Below are 25,084 nucleotides of genomic sequence, written 5' to 3'. Positions count from 1 at the left end.
CGCGGCGGCACCTGGGCCGCGGGAGAGCTGGGGGTGGGCTCTCGGGGGACAGCAGGCTGCCCCCCAGATCCGCAGCGCCGGCCGCCGGGAGCTCCGGGCTCCGGGCGCAGAGGCTGCGCTGTCACATGGGCGGCGGCGACGGGGCCGCATTTAAGCGGCCAGGGGACGGCGCCCGCCTGCAGCGTGTCCTCGGGCTCGGCTCCCGGCGGGCGCCCCGCTCCCTGCCCTCCGGGGGCCCCGCACCACCCCCGGCGGGCCATGCGAGCGCGGGCCCCGCCGCGATGAGCTCGCACATCGCCAAGAGCGAGTCCAAGACGTCGCTGCTCAAGGCGGCGGCGGCGAGCGGGGGCAGCCGGGCTCCCCGCCACGGCTCTGCACGGGACCCCGCGCTGCGTGGCCGCCGACTGACCGGTCCCTGCCCCAGCTCGTCGCCACCGTGCGGGGACCCCAGCTCGCGGAGGCCCCTGTGCCGGCCCGTGCCGCGCGACGAGGGCGCGCGCGGGAGCCGGCGTGGGCTGCCCCAGGCGCACTGCAGGCCCCGGGAGACGCTGCCGCCGGCCCGCGGGAGCGATGGGGAGGAACGGGGGCTGGCGCCGGCGCTCGGTCTACGGGGCTCCCTGCGATCGCGGGGTCGCGGGGACCCGGCTCCCACCGGTGCCCCCGAGGCGGACCCGTTCCTCCACCGACTGCACCCCATGCTCAGCTCCGCCTTCGGCCAGGTAAGGGCCGCGCCCCTCGCCCGCGCTCGGGGCACCGGCGCTCGGGACCCTACGGCGGCGGCGTGTCCCTGGCCCTGCTCGCTCTGCCCGGTCGGGGCGCACCACGACTCATCTTGTCCTCCCGAGGCCCTGGTGCTCCTCCACCCCCGTGTCTGATTCAGCACCCTATGCGCTGTCCACACTCGGGGCCTCTTCCTGGGCATCGCTCAGCCGAGCCTGCTTCGCACCTGCAAGAGCGATCTCCCGCAGTCCTCCTCCCGGAGATTTCCCGGGGCCGCAAGCGGTGCTTGGAGCAGGCGGTGCCAACCCGCTCCTCTGGCCTCTGGCGACCCTAGAGAGCGAAGGGCTTGGAGTCTGAGAGGCAAAGGGGAGGGCTGGGAGTACTCGGACTTGCTTGTGGATGTGTGACGCTAACCGTTAACTAGAGTGTCCTCAAAGGTCTGAGAAAAGTTAGACGATTAGAAAGATGGGGAGGAGAAGAGATGTCTGGGTAGGCATGGAGGGTCTGTCCAGAGATACAGCTCCATCTGGAACTTTGGATGGTTTTAAGGAAGATGGTATTCCAGGGATGCCATCTGGATGACATTAAGACAGTTGTGGGATAAAACCCAGAACACAAGCTTGAGTTGATGTGCATTCTCGGGTCAGGGAGGCCACTGAGCTGTGGTCACCAGAGACCCTCTTTGTTTCTCCCACACCTTTGCCCGCAAGGATTCCAGCCAGCAGGGCATTTTACAAACAGCTTCGCCCTATAGTTCAAGGCTACGGTGTGGGATTGTGCCCCAGGAACCTGTGAACTTCTGAGCAAAGCCACGATTTCCTCTGGTTCGGAGTCCGTAATTGAATGGAACTCGTGGCCGTTAGTTCTGCAGAGGTGGGATCAGAATGCCGGCGTGGTTTCAGACGCAGGGGTCTAAGCGTTCCTGTGGTGGTTGCTAGTGCAGAGAAACCACGTCAAGCTCGCGGCTGGCTGTGTGGAGTCAGCACTACAAGGAGGCCGTGTGTGTTTTGCCTCAGATCTGCTCGTTTCTTTTCAAAACACTACTCTGCAGTGGCTTGTGCAGGTGGGGCTCTGTCATGAAGGCAGCTGCGCATGGATTCGGGATGCACGGGACTGCTGTGCCGGTGTGACAGGGCCAGCAGCACATGGCTTTGTTCCTGCAGGGAGCCCTCGTTAGCGGTCCACTGAGAGAACTGGAACCGGTGCTCAGGAGTAGAGGTTCGGCTGCAGAGCCCTGAGAGAGTTAGCCTGGCCCCATGCCGAGGAGCGATGTTCACTGCAGTTGCTTGGAACCTTAGCGCGTTAGGACTGATCTGTGGGTCTAGGCTGGGTTGTGACCCAAAGGCTACGTTGTTAGTGGGTGATTGCGGGCATTGAATACCTCCCGCACCCGGGCATTGGTGGCACACTAGGAAGGAGCAGTGGAAAACAGAGCCAAGATTTGGGCTGTTTTGGAGCCCATAGCACAGCAGTTTGGAGGGGGCTCATTCACTGCCAGTGATCTGGGAAAAAGGACCTTACTCTTGCAGAATTTGCCTGCATGGGCCTATCTGGACTCAGACCCCTTCAGCAACCTGCTACTCAGTTCTTCCGACTTCCCAGCCATTAAGTGGAGACTATTCTCCAGCCCCATGTTCTGAAATGTCACGGGGTCACTTGAGTCAGGAGGAGCTGGAAGGTCCCATGAAATATTTACTACCTCCTTCTGGAGACTCCGGCCTCTTGGAGCTGCAGAATCCCCCCACCCCCACCCCAGCACATTCAATTTGAGTTTCCTGGTGACACCTCCAAGGCATCCAGGTGATCGTGGACAGCAACACCAGCCTGGAGTTTTTGTGCCAGAGTCCCCAGTATCCTACGACATAAAGGGATTATCTTCCCTTGCCATCTCTTTTCTGCATTGACCTTTCTGTCCTTAGAGACAGGGTGGGGACTGGGAGGAAGCAAAATGGGGTCCTGAATATAGACATTTTCAGATGGCTCTGCTTAGGGTTCATGCCTCTTATCTTAACGTTTTTATTTTTTACCTTCTTTTTGGACTTAGATGAATTGCTTTCTTTCAGTGAGGCTTTTATTTACTTGAAAAATAGAAATCAATCCTAGTGTCTCGAGGAGAACTGGGGGGGTTGAATGATTTACGCAGGCATGTGTGTAGAGCGCAGTCCGTTGCGTGGCGCAGAGCAGAGGCGGCGGCTGTGTTTGTTACCGTTGTTGGTGATGGTGGTTAACTCCCAGGATGCATTCTTTCTGTCATTACAGCAGCAGAGAGAGCCAGGATTAGGCACACTAGAGGTGTCCGGATAGACTCCCCACACTTGGGGAGCTAAGATCTGCTGCCTGCAGGGGGATAGTGTGGTTTTGAGGCTGGGGTGTGGGGTGGTGGCTGGGAGTTAAGCCCTTGTTTCCGATCCTGCCTCTGCCACTCTGTGTATTTGTGACCTTGGCATCCTTCTCTCTATGGCCTTGGTTTCTTCATCCAGAAATGAGACTGAGGAAAAAGTACCTCGCAGGGCTCTGACGAGGCTCACACAAAATTAAGGCTATCAGAGGCCTGGCTCACAGTGAGTGCAGGCGAAAGAGCAGCCTGCATTAATGCGACTGCTCTCATTAATAGTCATTAAAAGAGCATTGTCTGCAGAAGTGCTGTGTAAGGGCCACTGCCTCCATGCCGAGCGAGAAGGGCTTTAAAGGGAAGGGCTCTGAGCCCAATGCCAGGGAACCGTCCCTCGTTCTGCCAGCCAAGGACATGCCATCCAGCTGTCCGGGCAGACTACGTGGTGTGACAAATGAGTAAGCAGGACGTGGGGCTTTGGGTCTCAGAAGACTGTGATACGAACAGACACGGTTTCTGCTCTTGCACTCAACCCGAGAAGAGGCGAATGCAAATAAAACCCACAGCTCTGGCCCCACCCTAGAGAAGCACCCCTCTTTACCTGGGGGCCAGCCCCGTGTATATACAACATGTAAAAGGATCATAGTGTTCGTGAATGAATGAGTGACTGATGTCCTGGTCCGGGTTACGTAGGGTTCCTAGTTCCTGTGGTATGGGTGAAGAGGAGGCCAGGGTCATGATGGTTTGGGTCCTGTGGGTTCAACCGCACCAAACCTGTGTCTTGAAGGCCTGTCAATATTCATTCCTGCCCCACCAGCTCTCCTCTGGGCCTGGAGATGAGGGAAGAGAAGGTCAGCTTGTGGTTTGCATCAATCATGGATGAGAGAAGTGGCTGAGTCAGTTGGATGAGCATCCTCTGCATGTCTGGATGCCTGCATTTGCCTACAGCTGTTTCCGACAACCACCGAGGTACTCAAGACCTCAGTCCAGAGCCTACTACAGAATTATCAGTCTGTCCTCATTATCTCCACAGCAACCTGGGAGGGTTGGCGTTATCATCCCCCATTCTAGAAATGAGGACACAGGCTCTGGAGACGGCGGCGCTTGCAGAGGTCACGTAGTAAATAAATGCTAGCACCTGCCACCTGAGTGGCACCATGCTGGCTGGGAAGGGAAGGTGTTGGAAGTGTTCACAGGGCACCCTTCCTGCTGTACCCCAGCTTCCACTCTGAGCGCCCTGGCACTAGGTTGTCACCCAAGTTCATATGCAGCTGATGGATCTGATCAAGACCTAGAGTCAGCCTCCCCCTAATCAGGGATAACCAGTGATAAGCTCGTCCTCTCAGCCCTCTGATCCTGTTATTTTATTCCAGAGTACAAAGTGTGGCTCCAGACGCCCAGGGGCTCTCAATGAATAAAAAAAAATAAAACAAAACAACAACAACAAAACGGGGTACAAAGTGTTCTTTGCTTCTCAAATAAAGTCCCTCAACCTTCAGCCATGCTGTATTTTCTAGGGAAAGCCAAGCCATCGGTGCCTCCTGCCTCCTGTCCAGCCCAATTCAGTTTAAGGAGGCTCTAAAACCCCAGATTAGGTCCCCAGGCTCCTCCCTGACCTTAAATCTCAAACTAGTCTCAGCCCTACTCTTACCACAAAGCAGAATGGACTTTTATTTACCTCAAATGCGTGTGTGCCGAGTGTGATGGTTCACACCTTTAATCTCTGCACTTGGAAGGCAGAGGCAGGTGGATCGCCATGAGTTCGAGGCCAGCCTGGTCTACATAGTGAGTTCCAAGTCAGCCAGAGCTACATACTGAAACCCTGACTGAACAAAAACCAAAAGTGATTTAAATAAAATGTGTATGTGTGCTATTGTGCACGTGTGCATACGTGTGTATGTGTGCATGTGTATGTGCAGGCATTTGTGTGTATGTACTGTGCATGTATGTATATGTGTGTACTATGTGTGTGCATGTGTGCACACATGTATGTGTATAGACCAGAAGACATCTTTAGGATGATCCTCTCCTTCCACCACATGGGTCCCAGGAATCCAGTTTGGGTTGTGGGGCTCAGCAGTAAGCACTTTGACCCACTGAGCACCCCCAGAATGGGCATTGGTTAAATATTTGATTGGTTTTGTTGCCTTCAGTCTCCTGTTTCCAAGGACAGAGGCATTGCCCAAGGTCGACAAGCACCTGTCAGCTGTTATGGCTGGGACTGGCCTGCAGGGGGCAGAAATCACCAGGGCTAAGAAGATAATGAGTGGCTGCCGTGCCTAGCCCTTTAAGACAGATGCTAGGCAGAGGAAGGGGACAGCTTTTAGGTGCCAAGACAGTGGTCGGGGCCTTGTGTGAGTATTGCTTCATTTACCACCCGCAAAACCCTGAGAGAGGCACTCTGAGTATCTAAGAGACCGAGACTGCAAAAGTTCTGTGAGAATCTGGTCCTGCAGAAGGACATCCTGCCTCTGCATTCCAATCTCTGACCCCTTCTTCGGTGGTCTTTTATCTTTTTCCTTTCCTTTTTTAAAAAAATTATTTAATTTTTTTGGTTTTTCGAGACAGGGTTTCTCTGTAGCTTTGGAGCCTGGCCTGGAACTAGCTCTTGTAGACCAGGCTGGCCTTGAACTCACAGAGATCCGCCTGCCTCTGCCTCCCTAGTGCTGGGATTAAAGGTGTGTGCCACTACCACCACTGCCTGGCAAGATTTATTTATTTTTATTTTATGTGTATGGGTGTTTTTCCTGTGTGTAAGTGTGTGTACCCCATGTGTGCCCAGTGCCTTCAGAGCTCAAGAGAGGGACACTGGATTCCCTGAACCTGGAGTTACAGAGGGTTGTGGGTGCTGGGAACCAAACCCAGGTCCTCTGCAAGAACAGCAAGTACACCTAACGTCTCAGCCGTCCCTCCAGCCCCTCTCAGTGAGTCCTAATGCCGACTATCGATTAGAGTTCCCTAGGGAGCAGAGTAGACAGCTCTCCGCACTCAGAGAGCCACCTACACCCACAGGATTTTCAGAGCAGGTTCCAACAGTCAGGGCTGAGGACCCGTCTTAGTCTATGCTTTTCAGTTTAGTTAGACCTGAGGCCTAACATAAGCCCTGCTGCTAGGTCGGCAGGTTTGTCATTTCAGAAAGACTTTATAGCTGAGTGTGATGGCGTGTGACTTAACCCCACACAGAGAGAGGGCACACAGTAGGAGGATCCAGGTTCAAGATCATAACCAATTACCTAGCGAAATCAGGCCAAGGTGGGTCTCCGCGGGTAAAGGTGCCACCAAGTGCAACAGCCTGAGTTCAAAACTCAAGATCCTCACGGTAGAAAGAGAAAGTTGACTCCAAAAAGCTGTCCTCTGGCTCCCACACACTGCCTCTCCTCACACAGATCAATAGACGTAATTTTAAAAATGAACAGACAAGTTGAGCGGTGGTGGCGCACGCCTTTAATCCCAGCACCCAGGAGGCAGAAGCAGGCGGATCTCTGTGAGTTTGAGGCCAGCCTGCCCTACAGAGTGAGTTCCAGGACAGCCAGGACAGTTTCACAGAGAAACTCTCTGTGAATCCACTCCCAAACAACAATAAACAACCACAAAATCCAACAACATAAATACCACAAACCCAGCACCTGAGAGGCAGAGGCAGGAGTCTCCTCCACAAGTTCGAGGCTAGTCAGAGCCACAGAGCGGACAATCTGTTTCCTAGGTTTTACAGGAAACCCTATTACCCGGTATAGCCCAAGTCTCCTTTTTAGATTCTGTCTACAAGCCTCTCCCGATCTCCACAGACTAAGTTACAGCTCTCCCCTGTCATTATCAGTTTGTGGGTCTCTTTCTTAGCATTTATCTTAAAATTGGTAAATAACTGTGCTCCTCACTTGCTGCTAGCCCACCAGCGAGGATGTAAACTCCTCTTCCTCCTCATTGTTCCCAGAGCCAAGCACAGCGCCCGGCACATAAACGCTGGGCAAACGATACTTCCTTCTTCCACTTGAATAATTACTTATCGGTGCCTATTATGTACCACAGGCTTTCCTGTATGCACTTTATTAGCCAGACAGGGAAAGTCCCATTTTCTAACGGAGGAAACCGAAGCTCAGGAGTGAAAGGCGATCACAGGCAGAGCCGAGTCTCAACCTCAGACCCCAGATCCTTTCTCGCTCATGGGAGGACATTGAACCTGACCCCTGGGTCAGAATAGTTCCTCCTTCGTGCTGTTTTGCATCTGTTAGCTGTCTGTTTTTCCCTTCCCAGCTCCGTGCCTTCTTTACCCTCTTTCCTGCCCCTTAGCTGGTCCCACGCAGGCTCCTCCTTTTGTCCTTGGAGAGTGGCCTCTCCCTCTTTTCCCCTCCTCCTAAGAGTATGACCCAAACAAGGCATCAAGAAACTGCCTTGGCTAAACCATTCTCTGGTCAGCAACTGCACCACAGCCATGGTGAACCAGCCAGCGATCTACTTTATAGCCTCCTAGGACAGAGTCTGTGCCACCCACTGGGCAATGTACCCAGCCATCTTCCTAATGAGATTTCTAACCAGACACCCAAACAGGACGAAAGTCCCCCGGAGAGGAAGCAGTCTGGGCTGAAGTATGTGATTGCATCAGGGGCCTGGGCGTGGGTCAACGTCCTGGTCCGTCTCTGGCACCCCCTGCTGGGGAAAAGCTGGATACAAGGAAACAGGAATCTCTGGGTACCTGCTACAAATGCAGCTCTCAAACAAGGACATTCGAGGCTTGGAAAGAATTTTCTTGCCAAAGCAAGAATTTGGAAGGACAAGGAATATCCCGTCATTTGTAAAGCTCCAGCTGTTGGACTTCGAGGACCATTTTAAAAAGACAGCCTCCCTGTTCTGCACGCCAACGAAAGAGCCTCAATCAGGATTAGGCACAGAATGAGGGCGACCAGAGACCTTGGTCACGTCCTCTGTTCCAGGACCTCCTCCATCCTGCTCCTCCTCCCCATATCTTGGCTCCCCAAGGGTCAGGGAGCCTTCACAGAGCAAAGAGAGCAGAAGGAAATAGCTAACTACAGCTGTGGGTTCAGCTGCACCGCCAGCCCCGAGCCTCATCGCAGGTCAACGACGAGGCAAGTGTGAAAAACAGAGCGTAATAGAGACGTCAGAAGACCTCCCAGGCCCTCGACTGAGAACCACCCAGATGCCCATCTAGCTGGAACTGCCAGTGACTGCTGAAGCATGCTTGTCCGGCTCACTGCTCTGCAGAAGAGGCATCCATCTCCCTGGGGTCCTGTGTGTGCATGCATGTGTGTGGTGTGTGTGGTGTACGTGTTTGCAAGCTGCAAGGCACACTGGCTTTGGGGGCCCAAACTAGCCAGCTTTCCCTTCTGGCTCGGCTGGCCTAATTCCCAGCTGCAGCTGCTACCTTGGGTCCCCCTCCCCAAGGCAATCTCCCTGCATATTTGGCGACATGGAAAGGAGGGGCTGAGGGAAGGGGAGAAGCCGAGAAGAGACTCTAATGCTCTAATCTGATGTTGGCGATCCGAAAGGCTTCCCAGCGCCAGTGCCCTCTGCCGTCAACTCCCCAGGGGCTCTTTTCGGTGCCATGCACCCTTCCCTTCTGCCTTTGTCTCCTTAAGAAAGTTAAACCTAGATATACAAATACACATACAAACCACCCGGAAAAAAAAAAAAAAAAGCAGCAGGAGCAGGCAGACGAGCACGCGCGCACAGGCTCATCTCTGTCCTGGAGGAAGAGCGGCACAGGCAGAGACGCTAGGGTTGGCAGTGACCCAGACTGAGGTCTCTTGCCCCCCCCCCCAGGCGCCTTCTTCATGGACCCAGAGATCGCCAGTGGGGCTGCATCAGTGTAGGATGGGCAACTGCGTCAAGTCGCCATTAAGAAACCTCTCTAGAAAGGTATGTTTGGAACCCCCAAGTCCCTAAGGTTGGGGGCATCCTGCTGCCTGCACCAGGGGGCATGGAGTGGGTGGGTACCTAATGATGCTCGCTACTCTTCCAAGAGTGTCTGCCCAATACTGTGTCCCTGTTCCAACTTCAAGGTACTCTTCTTAGCAGATTCTTATGTCCTAGGCAGGCTCTGAACTAAATAAAGTTAAGGCTGAAGGGTAGGGGAGTGGAGGGGTAACAGAGTCGGGGAAGGCCATATTTGGGATTTACACAAGAGCTAAGAAAAAAATCCTGTGACTTTGGGACTTCTGGGTTGTAGCATGAAAGGTGAGGATTCTTAGGCTGTCAGTGCATAGCCATCCGCGAGTCTTAGAGAATCAGATACCCTTCAGGAGCAGGCCTGAGGGCTCGTAGGGGGTCTGTATTTCTTGCTGGTACTCTCTAAGCCGTCAAAATTGGAGTTTGAAGAGACCCCATGAACCAAACAAATTTCTCCTTTTGCTTCTACTCGCAATAATTCTTGAGTCAGGTGTGAGAGTGTCAAAGGACCAGGTCCTAGAGCCAGGGTGACTTCTTTTGAGAAACACGGTGCCCAAGAAATGTGTGGGTCAGAAGCCTACGTGCGTGTCACTTTCCTAGGTGGATTTATTGCATTCTACGCTGTGACAAGATTCTTTTGCCAGAATTCCTTTGGGAAAGCGAGTGTTCTTTCTACCGTAGGGTGTCTTTAGGAAGGTCTGGGACGTATCTGCAGCGTGTCTTCCAGTCGGGGCTCACCTATATTGTTAATCTTTCGTAGTCAGGCCATAGACCCGTGTTAAAGAAGACGGCACTGATAAAGATATTTGCCTCCCGTGTTTTCATTTTCCAAATAAGAAATGATTGCCAATTGAGGGGGCCAGGGATCGGAGGGTCAGGTGACTTAGGTAAGGTTTTGGATTGGTGGATGGAGCCTTCACGCGGGTCCCACCCCATCTTCTCCATTAGAGTTCTGACCTCTCGATTTAGGACACTTGGGGCTTTTTAGCCTGTCGTCTCCTTTGGCTAAGCTGTTCACATCAAATTCCGTTTAATCTTCCCTGCTCCTTGGATTGCTCGGAGCGCTGCTGTTCTGTTGTGTGTCCCCAGCCTCAGGGTCTGTCATTCTCTTAAGGGGAGTCTTCTGCCTCTTAGGGAGGTGATTTGGGGAGACAGAAGCTGATCTGAATTAGAGAGGCTGCCAGGCGAACACCAACACAAAGGGTCGTAAGCTTGAGGAGATAGATTTAGGAACAAGCTCTTTCCTCTGCCTCCTGCCAGACAGGTCTCCTCTTTCTGCTCATGTGATCTTGGACAAATTAACTTTCTGTGGCTTAGTTCCTTTCTCTACTAATCACTTGGGACTGCTAAAGTCTACCGACATTTTCCAGTGTGTGTATATTAATGGGGATCAAACCCAGAGCCTCACACATGCCCCAGGCCTAAGGTGGGGTTTTTTGTTTTGTTTCGTTTTGTTCTGCTTTTTAGAAACAAGGGCTTACACCGGAGCCTACATCTCGGCATCTCGCGTATTGGGATTACAGGTGTGAGCCGGTACAGCTGGCTCCTAATGCTTAACTCTTTTCTTTTTTGCTTGTTTTTTTTTTTTCCTTTTTTTTTTTTTTTTTTAGACAAGATCTCACTGTGTATCTGTAACTGGCCTAGAACTCGCTAGAAAAACCAGGCTGGCCTCAAACTCAAAGATCTTATGACGCCAGTCCCTGATATGTCACCCTCAGAATGACTGTGTGCTGTGCACGATGCCAAGTGGATAGTACTAGACACGTTAGGATTTCATCTCCACCAGAGACAAACAGTGGGGCAGAGAAGTGGAGACCATGGGGATGGTCGCCACTGCCTTCAGGATTTTGGTTCTGTTTTTGCTGTTTGTTTTGTTTTTGAGGTGAGGCCTCTGTGGTAGCCCAGGCTGGCCCAGAACTTGCTCTGTAGCCCAGACTGGCCTGGAACTCAAGATCTTCCTGCCATATGTTGGAAATATAGTATAAGCATGAGCTACCACCCAGGCAGAGCATTTATTCCCCAGAGCCTTGTGTATGTAAGGCCTGAGCCTCTACCACCGAGTCACGGTGCACCTGGAGAGGTTCTGGATCCACTGGACACGTGATCTTAAGTCTTAGCAATTATTTCTTTTTCTGGTTTATTTGCAACATATCAGACATCTGCCATCTCACTCGCTCTTTTCCACCAAATAGTCCTCTGGGCTAGTTTGCAAGGAAGGGAGCTGGATTCAGAGATAAGGGTTTCCAAGGTCACTCAGTTGCCAGCAAGCAGAGCTGGGATTTAGAGCCTGTACCTTGTAAAGTCAGAGCTAGTATTTTATGCGTGCTTTTTCCTTCTCCCACTGCCAGAAGTGTTATTAATAAATTCTCAAATATGATCTCTGTGATCATCGAGTCCGACTCCCTAATCAGTGCAGCACAATGTCCCCTCCCATCTCATTCAGCACACACTCTTCAAGCTCTCCTTGGCCACGAGCAGGGGAGAGTTTTGACCTGTGTGACCTCAGCCAGCTTTTGTTGCTCCAGAGCCAGAGGTCCTGACGTTCTCTGATGAGCTGGCCTCTCCTGGTTCCAGGCCCCCGGCTCAGCTTCTTCAGTGGAAGCTGGGGAGCTGGACACAGTGATAGGTAGCCTGTTTCAGGCCCTGAACTGGGCAGGACCAGCCTGTCAGGTGCCATCATCACCAGCTAGGGAAGAATGGCTGCCTCCTGGGGCAACCTGGTGCCAGGCCGAGTTATAATCAAGAGATGCAGTGGAAATTCCCCGCCACCACTGGTTCCTTCTTTTGGGGAGCAAATTCTTCTCCATCCATCTAATGCCTTTGCTGACTGACAGATGTTCCCCACTGCCTTCTGGCACCCAACATCTCTTAACTTGCTCTACCAACGTCGCTATTGTCACCATCATCATTGCCGTAACTACGGCAACTTCGGTTATTTGGCTTTTACTGCGTTCTAAACACTGTACAAAGCACTTTGTAGACAGAAGCTCATTCGTTGCTCACGAGACCTTGTGGATAGAGATGATTGCCCCCAGGGTGTGGAGGATGCTGGGGCACAGGGAGATGACGTGAGCTGTGCGAGGTCACATGGCAAATGGCAGACCAGAGCTTTTCCCAAGATGGTGCCCGGAGCCAACACATTAGGGTTCTTTACCACCTGCCACCGCCTCCTTCTTGGACTGTGCTTCTCCTGAGCCAATATGTGTGAGATTCAGCCTGAGACGGAAAGTCTGCTTCTCCACAAACACCTCCAATACGATGGCTTCCTGGAGTTAGCCCACACCCGCCCTCATCTAGTCCCGGGCTTCTCTTGGACCCTTTCTTAGAGGGAAAGACTCTATTTTTTACTAGTTCCTGCATAGGTTCCAGGCTGTGAGCGGATGGAGAGAGATTCCAGCTAGAGTGGGCCTTGGTCTGCCTGACATCCTTTGTGTTCAGATATTCCCTACAACTACCCCGGCCTTGGTCTGAGATGCAGCATCTCCTTTGAGGTTAATACCACTCTTCCTTTGGTCTGGAAGGGGCTTAGGGCGTTTGGCGGGGGGGGGGGGGGGGGGGGGGGGGGGGGGGGGGGGGGGGGGGGAGGGGTTGGGATTGAGTCTCCATCAATAGCCCCTCTGGAGGAGGGCTTAAGGGAGAAGCCTGAGAGGACAGGACAAGGGAGGGTCCTCCAGGCCAGGCTGCCAGAGTCCATGTGACTTTTGCTCAGCTAGAGGCAGCTAGTTAGAAGAGGGCTGGTTGGGACAGAGAGAATACAGCTCTGTGTGTCTCAGGCAGACAGTTCTCTTGGGAGTCCAGCTACCCCGCCTGTCCTTGGGGATGTTCTGCTACTGACTCCCACACTGAAGAGAGGCTGTCCCCTGTAGGGCACAGTGCTGGGGCCTGGATTCTTGAGAGGCACTGGGCATGCTGGGAGCCTGGGTCCAGCCATATGTTATGTCTGGATGCTGCTGTTATCCTAAGGGGAGGGTCCGTGGAGCAGTGCTGACTTTTTATAACTGTGGGAATCTGCAGGGAGGACGAAGGGCTGGCCGGGGCCTGAGAGCGCAGCTATATTCGGTCAGCTGGCGAGGCCCCAGCCACAGCCTCTAGAGGTCAAGCAGGCCAAGCCAGCCTGGGCATGGGGCCAGGGAAAGAGGGAGGGTAGGCAAGGGAAGTTGCTGGAAGCCTGCCCAGTCGTGCCGTCACAAGCAGGTGGAATCTGGGTACAGGTGGGTCTTGTCGGACCACTGGTGCTTGGAACCAGATTTGACACCTGTGGGCTGGAATGCAGGAAGTAGAGCCGTCCTTTTAGGGTGGGTACACAGCACCCATTGCCCCCACCCCCACCATTCGCAGCCTACCTGCCTCATTTGTCAACAACGACATCTATGTTTGCGACCTCTAGTCAGCAGACTTGCTGAGCCTGTTTGCCCTCTGTGTGACTAGCTCTGCTCACCCTCTGGGCCTTCCAGTGGTGATGGGGGGGCGGGGGGAGTCCAGCTGGGGCAGAGTCTGAGTTCATCAGAAATCTGGGAGACAGGATGTAGGTCTGAGGGTTGAGCTGAAACAGTAGGAACACTTGTGGGAAGGACACGGTTCTGTGTGACACTCTGGGTTAGGGTAGAAGCCTCCCTCTGCTTCACTCTATGAACCATATGCACGCAAGTGTGTGTTTTCCTGTGTATACGTGTGTGTGTGTGTGTGTGTGTGTCCATGCATGAGGGCACCTAACTTCAAGCATCACATCTAGCTCTCCAAGGATAACTATTTCAGCCAGGACTGGAGCCTCCATCTGTTGGACCAATTATATACCGCCCTTGTACAGGCTAAAGCTCTCAGAATTTCACCACGTGACTCTCAAGGATCTCCTAGAATCAACAGCCAGGCCCAGGGCTGGGAGGGCCCAGATGAACAGGGAGGTGACGCCTCACCTCTCTTTTTATTTGCTTGGTGTTGGCTGAAGATGCGCCAGGAGGAGAAGACCAGCTACAAGGTGGTCCAGACAAGCGAGGAGAGACTGGCGGCTGGCAGCGAGCTCCCGGGACCACTCTTGATGCTGGCCCAGAACTGCGCCGTCATGCACAACCTGCTGGGTCCTGCCTGCATTTTTCTTCGAAAGGGTTTTGCTGAGAACAGACAGCCTGTACGTAAGTTGGCCAGCTGCAGCTGGCTGAACTTGGCTTCACAGGGCATGAGGAGATGCTGGGAAGAAAGGGGGTTCTGTACGCAGCAGCCCCTATCTTCAAGCCCCCAACTTAAGAATCTGATTCCTGGCTCCAAAGTGAGTCTGTATCAACCAGCAAGAAATAATTAAAGTGGGAGCTGGAAGGATGGCTTAATGGTTAAGAGCACTGGCTGTTCTTCCAAAGGAGCCAAGTGTGGTTCCCAGCACACACTAGGTGCTCCAGTCTCGGGGGATCTGTTACCCTCTTTTGACCTCCGTGAGCATCAGCCATGTACACCATACACATATACTCATGCATGCAAACCACTCAGACAAAATAAAATAATGCTAATAAAAGATTTTTAAACAAATTAATAAAAGCAGAGACTGGGGAGATGATGTTTGGTAAAAGACCTGAGCTTAGTCCCCATTGCTCACTAAAGCTGAGCATGGCAATGGGTGGGTCTTACATATGACTGCTGGGGGGGTCAGAGACAGGAAGAGCCCTGGGCTTACTCGCCAGCCTAAAACCAGTGAACCTCAGGCTCCTATAAGGGACCTTGTCTCAAAACATAAGGTGGATTGGGCCGGAGATGGGCTGGCAAGATGGCTAAGTGGTACTGCTCCTTCAGGAGACCTGAGTTCAGTTCCCAGTACTCATGCCAGGCAGGTCATGAGTAACTCTAACCCAGCTCCACAGAGTGCTGATGCCCTCTGGCCTCCAAGAGTATCTGCACTCATGTGTGTGCGCACAACCTGTAAAAAAAAGGTGGAAGGAACCTAAGAAACAACATTGAAGGTTGACCTCTGTTTTGCCATATGCACACTCCTACATAAGCAAGCACACATACCCCTGCACACACACACCTATACATATATCCCTGCACACACCCCTCTACACACCCCTGGACAATACACTTACACATACACCCTTGCACACACACCTACACACCCACCTGCACATACATACCTGCACACAACACTGCTACAATACTGCCAGCACAGACACCCCTGCGCACATACATACCCGCACACACGCTTACACACGTACCTCACACACACCCTTGCATACACACCTGCACACGTACCTCACACACACAGATAAACAAATCAACATATACATTCCTTTGGGAGCCTTACAGAGTGCCCACGGAATGCTGAGGAAAGCAAGACTCTGCTGAGTGTCTTGGCAAATTGTCTCCTAAAAGCCTCAGTTCCCAGAGGCTAGTACTTCTATCATCCCCATTTCACATGTGGGGAAACTGAGTCGGATGCAGTAGCATACTTGAGGTCACACTAGCGGTGCCAGAGGTAGGATTCAAACGCGGATAGCCCGGCTCTGCAGATTCTGTGCTCTTACCAGCAATTCTGTGTACTCAGATGCTCTCCTGTTATCCTATCCCGTGATAGTCATTGTAGTCGCCCTGATCACATGTGGCTAGTGACCTCTAGGGATGTAGCTAATGAACAGAATTATTCATTTTTATTTTATTTTCATTAAAAGCCATTCTTGCTGAGGATTGAGCTCACGGTCTTGTATGTGCTAAGCATATGTTCTATCCTGAACTCTTCCTCAGCCCTCCAACTCAAATGTAAGTAGCCATGTGTGGTCGGTGGCTGCTGTACTGAATAGCCTCCTACAGGTCTGAGTTGCCACAGGGAAGCAGGTAATGAGAATGTCGTGGATACAAACATTTGTAGATTGCACTGATTAAATTCCACGTGCTGAATACTTGCCTTGAGGAACGCACATAAAGGCCTGTGAGGTAAGTACTGTTACAGAGCCGTGTTACAGCTCGGGGGCTTAGAGAATGGGAGTGATCCTCAGCTAGGCGGTAGCAGCTACGAGCTTCGCACCTGAGCCGGTCTGACGTTAGGTTCTGGGGGCTTCTCTCAAACTGCACAATCTGGGAAGGAACTATGTATGTTCCCAATGCTTCCTGCCCACCCCTGCAGGATTAGTGCATATTTCAGTGTGTAACCCTACACATACATGTTCCTCCACTGCCCTGCATGGGGTTGGGGCCATTGGGTGAGCCTGGGAACAGCCACCAGGGCTGCTGTTGCGGGTTCACTGAGAGGAAGTGCCTTGCTTTGCCTCCCCTTGGAAGTCTGGAGCACAGTGGGGCAGAGTGGAAGAGTCTGCAGTGTACTCTTCCTCCCCCAGACCTGCAGAACTTGGCCCTGGAACAGCAGCAAGCTGCTTAGGGTTTGGGATGGGAAGTGAACTCTAGTGAAGCAGCTTGTCCCACTGAGTCTACTTTGCACACTTGTGTACAGATGCATACAGTCAGTTCCCCATTTTCTGGGGTCCCCACATTTGGGGATTAAAAAACAGTAGATTAAGAAATGATTTGATGGGCTGGAGAGATGGCTCAGCGGTTAAGAGCATTGCCTGCTCTTCCAAAGGTCCTGAGTTCAATTCCCAGCAACCACATGGTGGCTCACAACCATCTGTAATGAGGCCCGCAGGAAGAATACTGTATACATAATAAACAAACAAATAAATACTTAAAAAACAAAAAAACTTTTAAAAAAGAAATGATTTGATTTATTTATCTTCGAGACAGGGTCTCTCTGTGTAGCCCTGTCTTTCCTGGGCTTTCCCTGTCTTTACTCTGTAGACCAGGCTGGCCTCGAACTCAGAGATCCACCTGCCTCTGCCTCCCAAGTGCTGGTTGGCAAGAAATAATTTTTAAAATTGGTGTCTGAGGCTGGTGCGATGGCTCTGCAGGTAAAGGTGCTGCCAAGACAGAAGACCTGAGTTCAGTTCTCAGAACTCACAGGGTCGAAGGCAAGAATCAACTGCTATAAGTTTTCTTCTGACCTACACACACACACGCACATGCACACACACACACATACAAACATATACGCGCACACACATGCACACATATACATGCACACATGCACACACATGCACACACATGCACACAAATGCACACATACACACACACATGCACACACACCACAAATGTTAAAAAAAAAAAAACTTTTTATCTAGGGCTGGAGAAATTGCTCAGCAGTTACAAGCACTTACTGTTCTTGCAGGGGTCCTAAATTCAGTTCCCAAAATCACCTGAGGCTCACAACTGACCGCAACTCCAGATGTGGGGGATCTGATGTCCTCTTCTGGCCACTTAGGGCACCAGCCTGCAGGTGGAGCACATGTACACATGTGGGAAAAACACTCATATACATCAAATAAAAATAAATCAAAAATTTTTAAGTAAAAGATAAAACCTTGTACCTGCACATAGATTTTTTTGTCCTCATTTTTTAAACAATACGACATAGCAACTATTTGCATGGCATTTGCATTATATAAATAGAATAAGTCATCTCAAGATGATTTGAAGTATGCCAGAGGAGGTATGCAAATTATATGCAAATTGCATGCCATTTTATGTAAAGGACTTGAGCATCTTTGGATTTTGGCATGCCTGGGGTTTCTGGAAATCAATCCCCCACTGATAGTAAGAGATGACTATACTCGCTTATTTTCACTTACTGGTGGTATAATACACGGACACACCCAGGAATGTCCAGGAACATATGTTTCTGTCTGGGAGCAGGAGTGACCCTTGCGCCACATACGGTCTGTCAGCCTTTAAGGGGAAATCCTCGCAGTACTGTCCTTTAGACAACACTCCCTTCAAGTAACTCTTTCCCCTCAGCTAGAAATCCCCCTGGGATGACCTGGGAAATCTATAGCCTGCTCATTCCAAACTCACACACACTTTGAACAATACAACTGTTCCCTCTGGACAAGATCATCAGACTGGGTGCCTGTATCCGGGAGCCACTGTCTCTGGGCGCCACTGTCTCCACCCACATTGGCCCCACTGACCGAAACAGCCGTGGTGCACAGCTGATCTGCCTCATGCTCAGCACGGCATCTCTATACATCTGTGTTAATGATATGGGTCCCTGTTCCTGCTGTGAGCCTCCTTAGGGTCACAGACCTGCCTCGTACTCTTCCCATCCGAAGGCAGAGAGCTGGAACATGGGTACCCATATCTGTTCTGTGCCTGTCTGTCTCCTTCCCTGGCAGACCTGGGGTGATGGATGTCACCATCAGGACCCTTCTCCGTGTCTCCCTAAATTTGCTTTTTGGAGATTTCTCTGGTACCAGTTTTAATGCCAAGTTTCTGTGGTTCCCTATGGAGATACGGGCTCTGCTGGGGGCTGCAGATGCTTGCTTTGGACACTAGCTGTCCCGGGTCCTATGCTGTGTCCTGTAATGGGCAGGGTATAGACATGTGGACACATTGGGGAATGGTGGGGACAGTATCCAGGATGCTGGACACAGCTCCAATTCTTCCTCATCTAACCTAAATCTCCTGTTCTCCTACTGGGGCTACCTGTGTGGTCCCCTATCTCCCACTGTCCTGCTCGCTTCTGACGCCTGGCTCCTCCTGTGTCCTTGGGTGGTGACTTCCCCTGGCCCTGTTTTATTTACAGGTTTCCGCCTCTGGACCAGCTTTGTTCCCAGCTCATTCTTGTGTCTGGAAAAGGGTGCAGCGCCTTGGTGGCCCCGTTTCTATGGGGACTGTTGGGTTTGGGACTCCTCTGTCAACACTTCCATGACTCTAAGACTTGGGGGACCTGCTTCTCTTTCCCCATCAAAGTCCAGAAAGACCTCTGCTCAGTTCCTATCCCTTCCCACCTAGAGCCTGCTGCCACTTGGATGGCCCCCATTGGATGGGCATCTTGTGAATTCTAGGTCCCTTGCTGCTGCTAATGTGACCTGTTCTCTTGTTTCAGGACAGATCCTTACGGCCAGAGGAGATCGAAGGTAAATCAGGCCCTCAGGGAAAGGGCTGCTCGTCTCCACTGGAAGGTGGGGTGGGTTTTGTTTTCGTTATTGTTGGTTTTTTTGTTTTGTTTTGTTTTTTTATGAGACAGAGAGACAGGGTTTCACTGTGTAGTCCTGGCTGTCCTGGAACTCACTCTGTAGACCAGGCTGGTCTCGAACTCACAGAGATCCACCTGCCTCTGCCTCCCGTGTGCTAGAACTAAAGGCGTGCGCCAGCACCGCCCGGCTGTTTTTTGTTTTGTTTTGTTTTTTTTTTAAACAGGGTTCCTCTTGCTAGTCCTGGCTGTCTTGCAGCTCACTATGTAGAATAGGCCAGCCTTGAACTCACAGAGAGCCACCTGCCTCTAGGTGTTGGTGGGAAGAGTCCCGGGCACAAAGCAGGGCACACTGGGCAAGCAAGAGCCCTAGAGGCCTCCAGGGTCTACCTCTGTGAGCTGGCCCTGGGCTGTCTGTACCTGAGACGTCTTGGGGTCCTCTCTCCAACCACATCTGCCCCTGCTCGTTTCCCCAGAGCTTCGAGAGGCCTTCCGAGAATTCGACAAGGACAAGGACGGCTATATCAACTGCCGAGACCTGGGGAACTGCATGCGTACCATGGGCTATATGCCCACTGAGATGGAACTCATTGAGCTGTCCCAGCAGATCAACATGAACCGTGAGTCCCCGTCCTCCAGGTCACACAGGCCTGGCACCAAGTTTTGTATCCAGCTCTGGGGCCCAGTTCAAGCCACTTCTCTTTTGAACCTCAGTTTCCTCCCATGTAAAACAGGCTTGTAATGAAACAGGAGAAGTAAGTTAGGGGATAGGCGAGTAACAGCCTAAAACCTGGCTCACAGTAAGAAGTCAGAGGGTGCTGTTAGCATTATGAGCTCCTCTATCTTTATCTGGGTTCTCCAGAAACAGGGATCTAGGTTCGAGGCATTTATTAAATAAGGGAAGGAAAGTACAAGAGGGAGCAGGGCCGTGGGAAGGGGCCCACACAGGATAGACTCACGCCAACTGCTGCCCAGGGCACTACAGTGTAAACACACCCAAGTTGCTATAGAAGGCTGGCGGTGGTGGCACACACCTTTAACCCCAGCACTTGAGAGACAGAGACAAGCAGATCTCTATGAGTTTGACACCAGCCTGGTCCACAGAGCAAGTTCCAGGACAGGCTTCAAAGCTACACAGAGAAACCCTGTCTTGAAAAAAAAAAAAAAAAAGAGTTGATATAGGGGACAGGGAATGGCTCAGTTGGTAGAGTGATTTGTCTCGCATATTCAAAGCCCTGGTTTGGCTAGAGTGATTGGCCAGCAAGCCCTAGGGATCCTCCTGTCTCCAGCTCCCCAGTGCTGAGAGCACAGATGCACAGACTGCTTCAGTCAGCACTGGGGAGATAGAGAGAGAGGGTCAGCTCTAGATGAGGCCTGGAGAGATGGTCCAGCAGTTATGGGCACTGACTGTTCCTCCAGAGAACTCAAGTTCGATTCCTAGAACCTACGTGGTGGCTTATCACTGTAGCTCCAGAAGCCTCTGAGCCCTTCAGGCTCTGTGGGCACCAGGCATGCACATGGAGTACAGACATGCAGGCAGGTGAAAAACTCATACACATAAAATAAAGTAATAAATCTTTTTTTAAAAATGTTTAAAAAGAAGTTCAAGGTCATTTTCAGCTACATAGCAAGTCTGAGGCCAGCCTGGGATACACATGACTCTGTCTTGATGAAGATGATGGTGATGGTGGTGATGATGTCAAGAGAGGCAGTATGAACCTATAATTCCAGGGCTGGAGAGATGGAGACAGCTGAGGCTTGCTGACCTAGTTCCTGAATCAGTGAGCTATGAGTTAGTGAGAAACCCTGCTTCGAAAATAAGGAACATGGCCGGGCGATGGTGGCGCTTGCCTTTAATCCCAGGACTCGGGAGGCAGAGGCAGGCGGATCTCTGTGAGTTCGAGACCAGCCTGGTCTACAAGAACTAGTTCCAGGACAGGCTCCAAAACCACAGAGAAACCCTGTCTCAAAAAAGCAAAAAAAAGAAAAAAAAGAAAATAAGGAACATGCTTGGCATTGGCCTCTGGCCTTTACAGATGGACATACACCTGCATACACTAAACATAGGTAAACATTCAAAAATAAATGTTATGGGGAGTCCCCTAGCCCTCCCACCTCCAGCCCCGTGTTCCCTGTGCTGCGCTCAGTCCCTGCTGAAAGTTGTAGTCAGCGAGTAGGTGCCCAGTCTCCTTCCTGAGTCACCTGGGAGTTGAATTTGTATTTGCACAGCTAAAGTAAAGTAAGGCTTGGGGCACATGGAGCAGGTACCCGTAAATCTTGTCCTCTTAGCCTTCCTCCGAAAGCATCTTCTCCATCGAAGTTCTTCACCCCGATCTGCGACCCAATGCTTCTTTCTCCTGTCCGTTTCCTTTTTGTCGACTGCTCCTTTCTCACTCCCTGGCCACTCCTCGAGTCATTCTGTGACAAGCCCCTTGTCTGTGGTCTGTCCTCCTTGCCTTGGTCACATCCTGGGCCTAGAGATGGGGGCGACCACAGAGGTTACCTAGAGGGCAGTGGGTAGGTCGAGGATGACCCACGCCATTCTCTTTGCTCCAGTGGGCGGCCATGTGGACTTCGATGACTTTGTGGAACTAATGGGACCTAAACTCCTGGCAGAGACAGCAGATATGATTGGTGTAAAGGAACTGAGAGATGCCTTTCGGGAGGTGAGTGACGGCTGCTGACAGGCAGGGGTGGGCAGGCCGAGTCCCAGTCTCAGAATGACTTTGAAGGGTTCTGAATCCCTGGGCCCCGGATCACGGGAGGGAACTTGTTTAGAAAAGGAACCGTGGCCTAGGGGCCACTGCTCAGCCTTGAGGTTGCTGCCCATCCATGCAGTCTCTGTGCCTCCTTCACTCTCCAGTTCGACACCAATGGTGATGGGGAGATCAGCACCAGTGAGCTGCGAGAGGCCATGAGGAAGCTGCTGGGTCATCAGGTGGGACACAGAGACATCGAGGAGATTATCCGCGATGTGGACCTCAATGGAGATGGACGAGTGGACTTTGAAGGTAGAGGGGTCTGGAAACCGCGGTGAGACTGCGGTGCACCCAGCCCTTCCTCCCTGCCTTTCTTCCGTCTTACCTGTGTGTACACTCATCCACCCCCATCCCCCGCCCCGCTCCTGCATCCATCTACTCGGCCACCTTTCGTACCTCTCACTCGCTCGTATCTTCATCTGTCCAGATGCCTGTTCAGTTTTTCATCATCTCTAAAGTCATCCATACAACCGTTGGTCCACGCATTTATCCTTCCGTTCATTCTGCTCTCCATCCGCCCTCGCATCCATCTCAGTATCTTTGTCCCGGTCCACACCTCTGTCCTCCTGCTCCTCCATCCGCCCGCTCCTCCTTCCGCCCGCTCCTTCCTCAGTCTGCCCGCTCCTCCATCCGCCCGCTCCTCCATCCGCCCGCTCCTCCTTCCGCCCGCTCCTTCCTCAGTCTGCCCGCTCCTCCATCCGCCCACTCCTCCCTCAGTCTGCCCACTCCTCCATCCGCCCGGCCACTCCCCCATCTGCCCGCCCACTCCTCCGTCCACCCGCACCTCGGTCGGCCCGCACCTCTGTGCTCTGTTCCTATAGTCACACTCTTCCTTCCAGCTGCCTGTACTTCTACCCGTACTTCCATTGAGCTCTCTGTTCAGTCATTTCCCCATCGATTTTATATCCATCTGTTCATACACCCATTCATCCTTGTGTCTGTCCGCCCCCTCTGTCTGTCTGTTCACTCACTCATGCTGTCTGTCCTCTGAGGCCCATACTCTTCGGCCTGACCTTAGCCTGTGACATCTGACCACAGCTCACTGTCCCAGGCACAGTGTCTACCATTCCTTCACTCTGAACTATCCGAGCTATGTTAGCCTGTGAAACCCTCCTGCGAACATGCTGTTCTCTGTGCCAGGTGCTGTTCACTTTATTTTCCACTTAGGTTAAATTGATTTAATTGTGTCTGCCCATTCATCCATCCAACCATCTAGAATATATGTGTGTCGTTCCATGGCATGAGTGTGGAGGTCAGAGGATAACTTGCAGGGTTTTTTTTTTTTTTTTTCTTTCATCAAATGATCCCATGGCTCAAACTCAGGTCTTTGGGCTTGGCAGCAAGTGCCCTTACCTCCTCAGCCATCTTGCCCACCCTTGAGTGAAATTCTGTTTATTTTCCAAGACCCAGTAGTGAGAGTCCTTCCCGGAACACCTCTTCCCTCTTCTGCAGACTGAGCTGCCTTACAAAGATGCAGCGTGGAGGTGGGGGAGGAGCAGCCTAGAAGCCAGGGCAATAAGGTCCGAAGGACGGTGGTAGGACGGTGGTAGTGTTCCGTACTGGCTCCTGACTGGCACTGTCTCCACCCGTTCCTGTCTCCCTCCCAGAGTTCGTCCGGATGATGTCCCGCTGAGGCCTCCAGGCCTTCTCCAGGACTGCCAACTCCCACTTCCGGGGAAAAGAGCCGAGCGCGCCTCGCTCGCTCCGCAGTAGATGCCCAGAGCCCAGGATGTACTGGCGGATGGGGCCTGCCTGCACCCCGGGGAGGTGCCCACCCCGGATCCCCACCCCTCCGCACTGTGAAAGACTCACAACTCCTGCAACTGGAAAGGGGCGCCCACCAGCGAGGAGGCCACAGTGCCAAGCCGCTAGAGGACATGCAAGGCGCCAAGTGCCATGTGCCCAGTCGCTGCTGACTGGCTGGGTGGGCCAGGGAGCCCGCCAGCAGACCCCACACAGCATGTCTGCCCCGGGGCAGAGCCTTTCAGCGCCCTCTTGAGCTCTATGCCCGTCCCAGCTCGCCTAGCCCTTTGATCTCAGAACCAATAAAAAACGAGAATGTCAGCCAAGGTGTTCTTTGCTTTGGGCCCCATTAGAGGATATTCACCCTTCCCCAGAACCTCCTGCATGCCCAGTATTGGATGGAATTTCTTGCCTGCCACATATATTGACTGAGTAACCGTTTTGTACCCAGAAATTTCTAGTCTCATATACTACATAGGCCAGAATGTGGCATTTTTTTGAGGCAAGGTTTCTCTATTTAACAGCCCTGGGTGTCCTGGAACTCTAGACCAGGGCTCAAACTCACAGAGATTCGCCTGAGCTCCTAAGAGACTGCTGTGGTTAGCTGAGCAGCTGCCCCAAATACAACCTGGTCCTTTGTGTCTTGACAGAGTCTCTAGTTGGCCTCTCACTAAGCGAAGAACAACCTTGAATTTTTTTAAAAAATTATTTGATTTTGAAGTACAGGTGTTTTGCCAGCATGTATGCCTGTGCACTGTGTTTGTTCCTGGTGCCCAGGGACCCAGAAGAGGGGGGTTGGATCCCCTGGAACTGGAGCTACCAGACAATGATAACCTTCCATGTGGGTGCTGGGAATGGAACCCAGGTCCTCTGGAAAAGCAGTCTGTGCGCTGAACCCCTGAGCCATCTCTCCAGCTCTGGCCCTCACTTTGATCCTTCACCCCCAGATGCCGGCGTGCTGGTGTTACTGGAGCACATTATGGCCCCTGGTTTATGCAGGGCTGAGGGGCAAAGCCAGGGCTTCACCATACAAAGAAAGCATTCTGCCAATGGAGTCAGGTCTCCAGCCCCCTTATTCCCTCTGACACGGGGGACAGGAGAGACACGGCTGCGTAAGAAAAGGGTAAGTACTGGAGAATCGCCGGGTAGGGCAGTCCCACCTCCTGACTTCCGGGAGATTTCAGGCCGCTGTGGAAGACAGGCGTGGTGGAAGCATGTTCCCGTATGACTACAGAGCGTGACCCTGCAATGAAGGAAGCATACGCAGACCCTAAGCGGGGCATACGGCAGCCTGGCCTACCCTAGGGAGGTGAGAAATACCTCCTTAGGAAGTGATGTCAAGAGCTTTGCCCTGGAGGAAATCCAGAGTGTGCACACAGCTGGCTAGAACCGCTGAGAGGGACAGCAGCTGTGTAGCGGTCAGGCCTTGGGCTTGTTTACCGTGTGGCGCTGGGTAGTGGTGTGCCCTCTTCGCACCTGTTTCCTCCAGTTTATGTGAGGCTGGGAAAGAACAAGGCTAGTGCACACTAGGGGTTGGCTCGTGTATCCTTAGGGACCGTCATTTGCCGACTGCCATGGAACTGTGGCACCTGGCAGTGTGGCACACTGAGTCAGTTTCCACAGCTGATA

General features: G+C 52.3%; 1 protein-coding gene across 4 annotated transcripts; it reads left to right on the top strand.

The window, feature by feature from the left end:
• On the top strand, positions 1-23,776 carry Cabp1 (calcium binding protein 1). Of its 4 annotated transcripts, XM_050131565.1 has the most exons (7): positions 6,494-8,923; positions 13,899-14,078; positions 18,867-18,897; positions 19,430-19,573; positions 21,510-21,619; positions 21,817-21,964; positions 23,320-23,776. In XM_050131565.1, the coding sequence occupies exons 1-7, from the start codon at positions 8,879-8,881 to the stop codon at positions 23,343-23,345; spliced, it is 684 nt and encodes a 227-aa protein (XP_049987522.1). In that variant the 5' UTR covers positions 6,494-8,878; the 3' UTR covers positions 23,346-23,776. The 4 variants fall into 4 exon arrangements, with proteins under 4 accessions (XP_049987520.1, XP_049987521.1, XP_049987522.1 ...); XM_050131563.1 differs by lacking the exons at positions 6,494-8,923; positions 13,899-14,078 and adding an exon at positions 1-719 and having other exon boundaries at positions 18,867-18,942; XM_050131564.1 differs by lacking the exons at positions 6,494-8,923; positions 13,899-14,078 and adding an exon at positions 3-719.
• Positions 23,777-25,084: the final 1,308 nt, after the last annotated feature.

This window comes from Alexandromys fortis, unplaced genomic scaffold (genome assembly GCF_014885135.2).
Source record: "Alexandromys fortis isolate MF-2015 unplaced genomic scaffold, M_Fortis_MF-2015_v1.1 scaffold_382, whole genome shotgun sequence".
NCBI classification, from domain to species: domain Eukaryota; kingdom Metazoa; phylum Chordata; class Mammalia; order Rodentia; family Cricetidae; genus Alexandromys; species Alexandromys fortis.
Note: the sequence above shows the minus strand (reverse complement) of the source record. Positions and strands in the feature narration are given on the sequence as shown.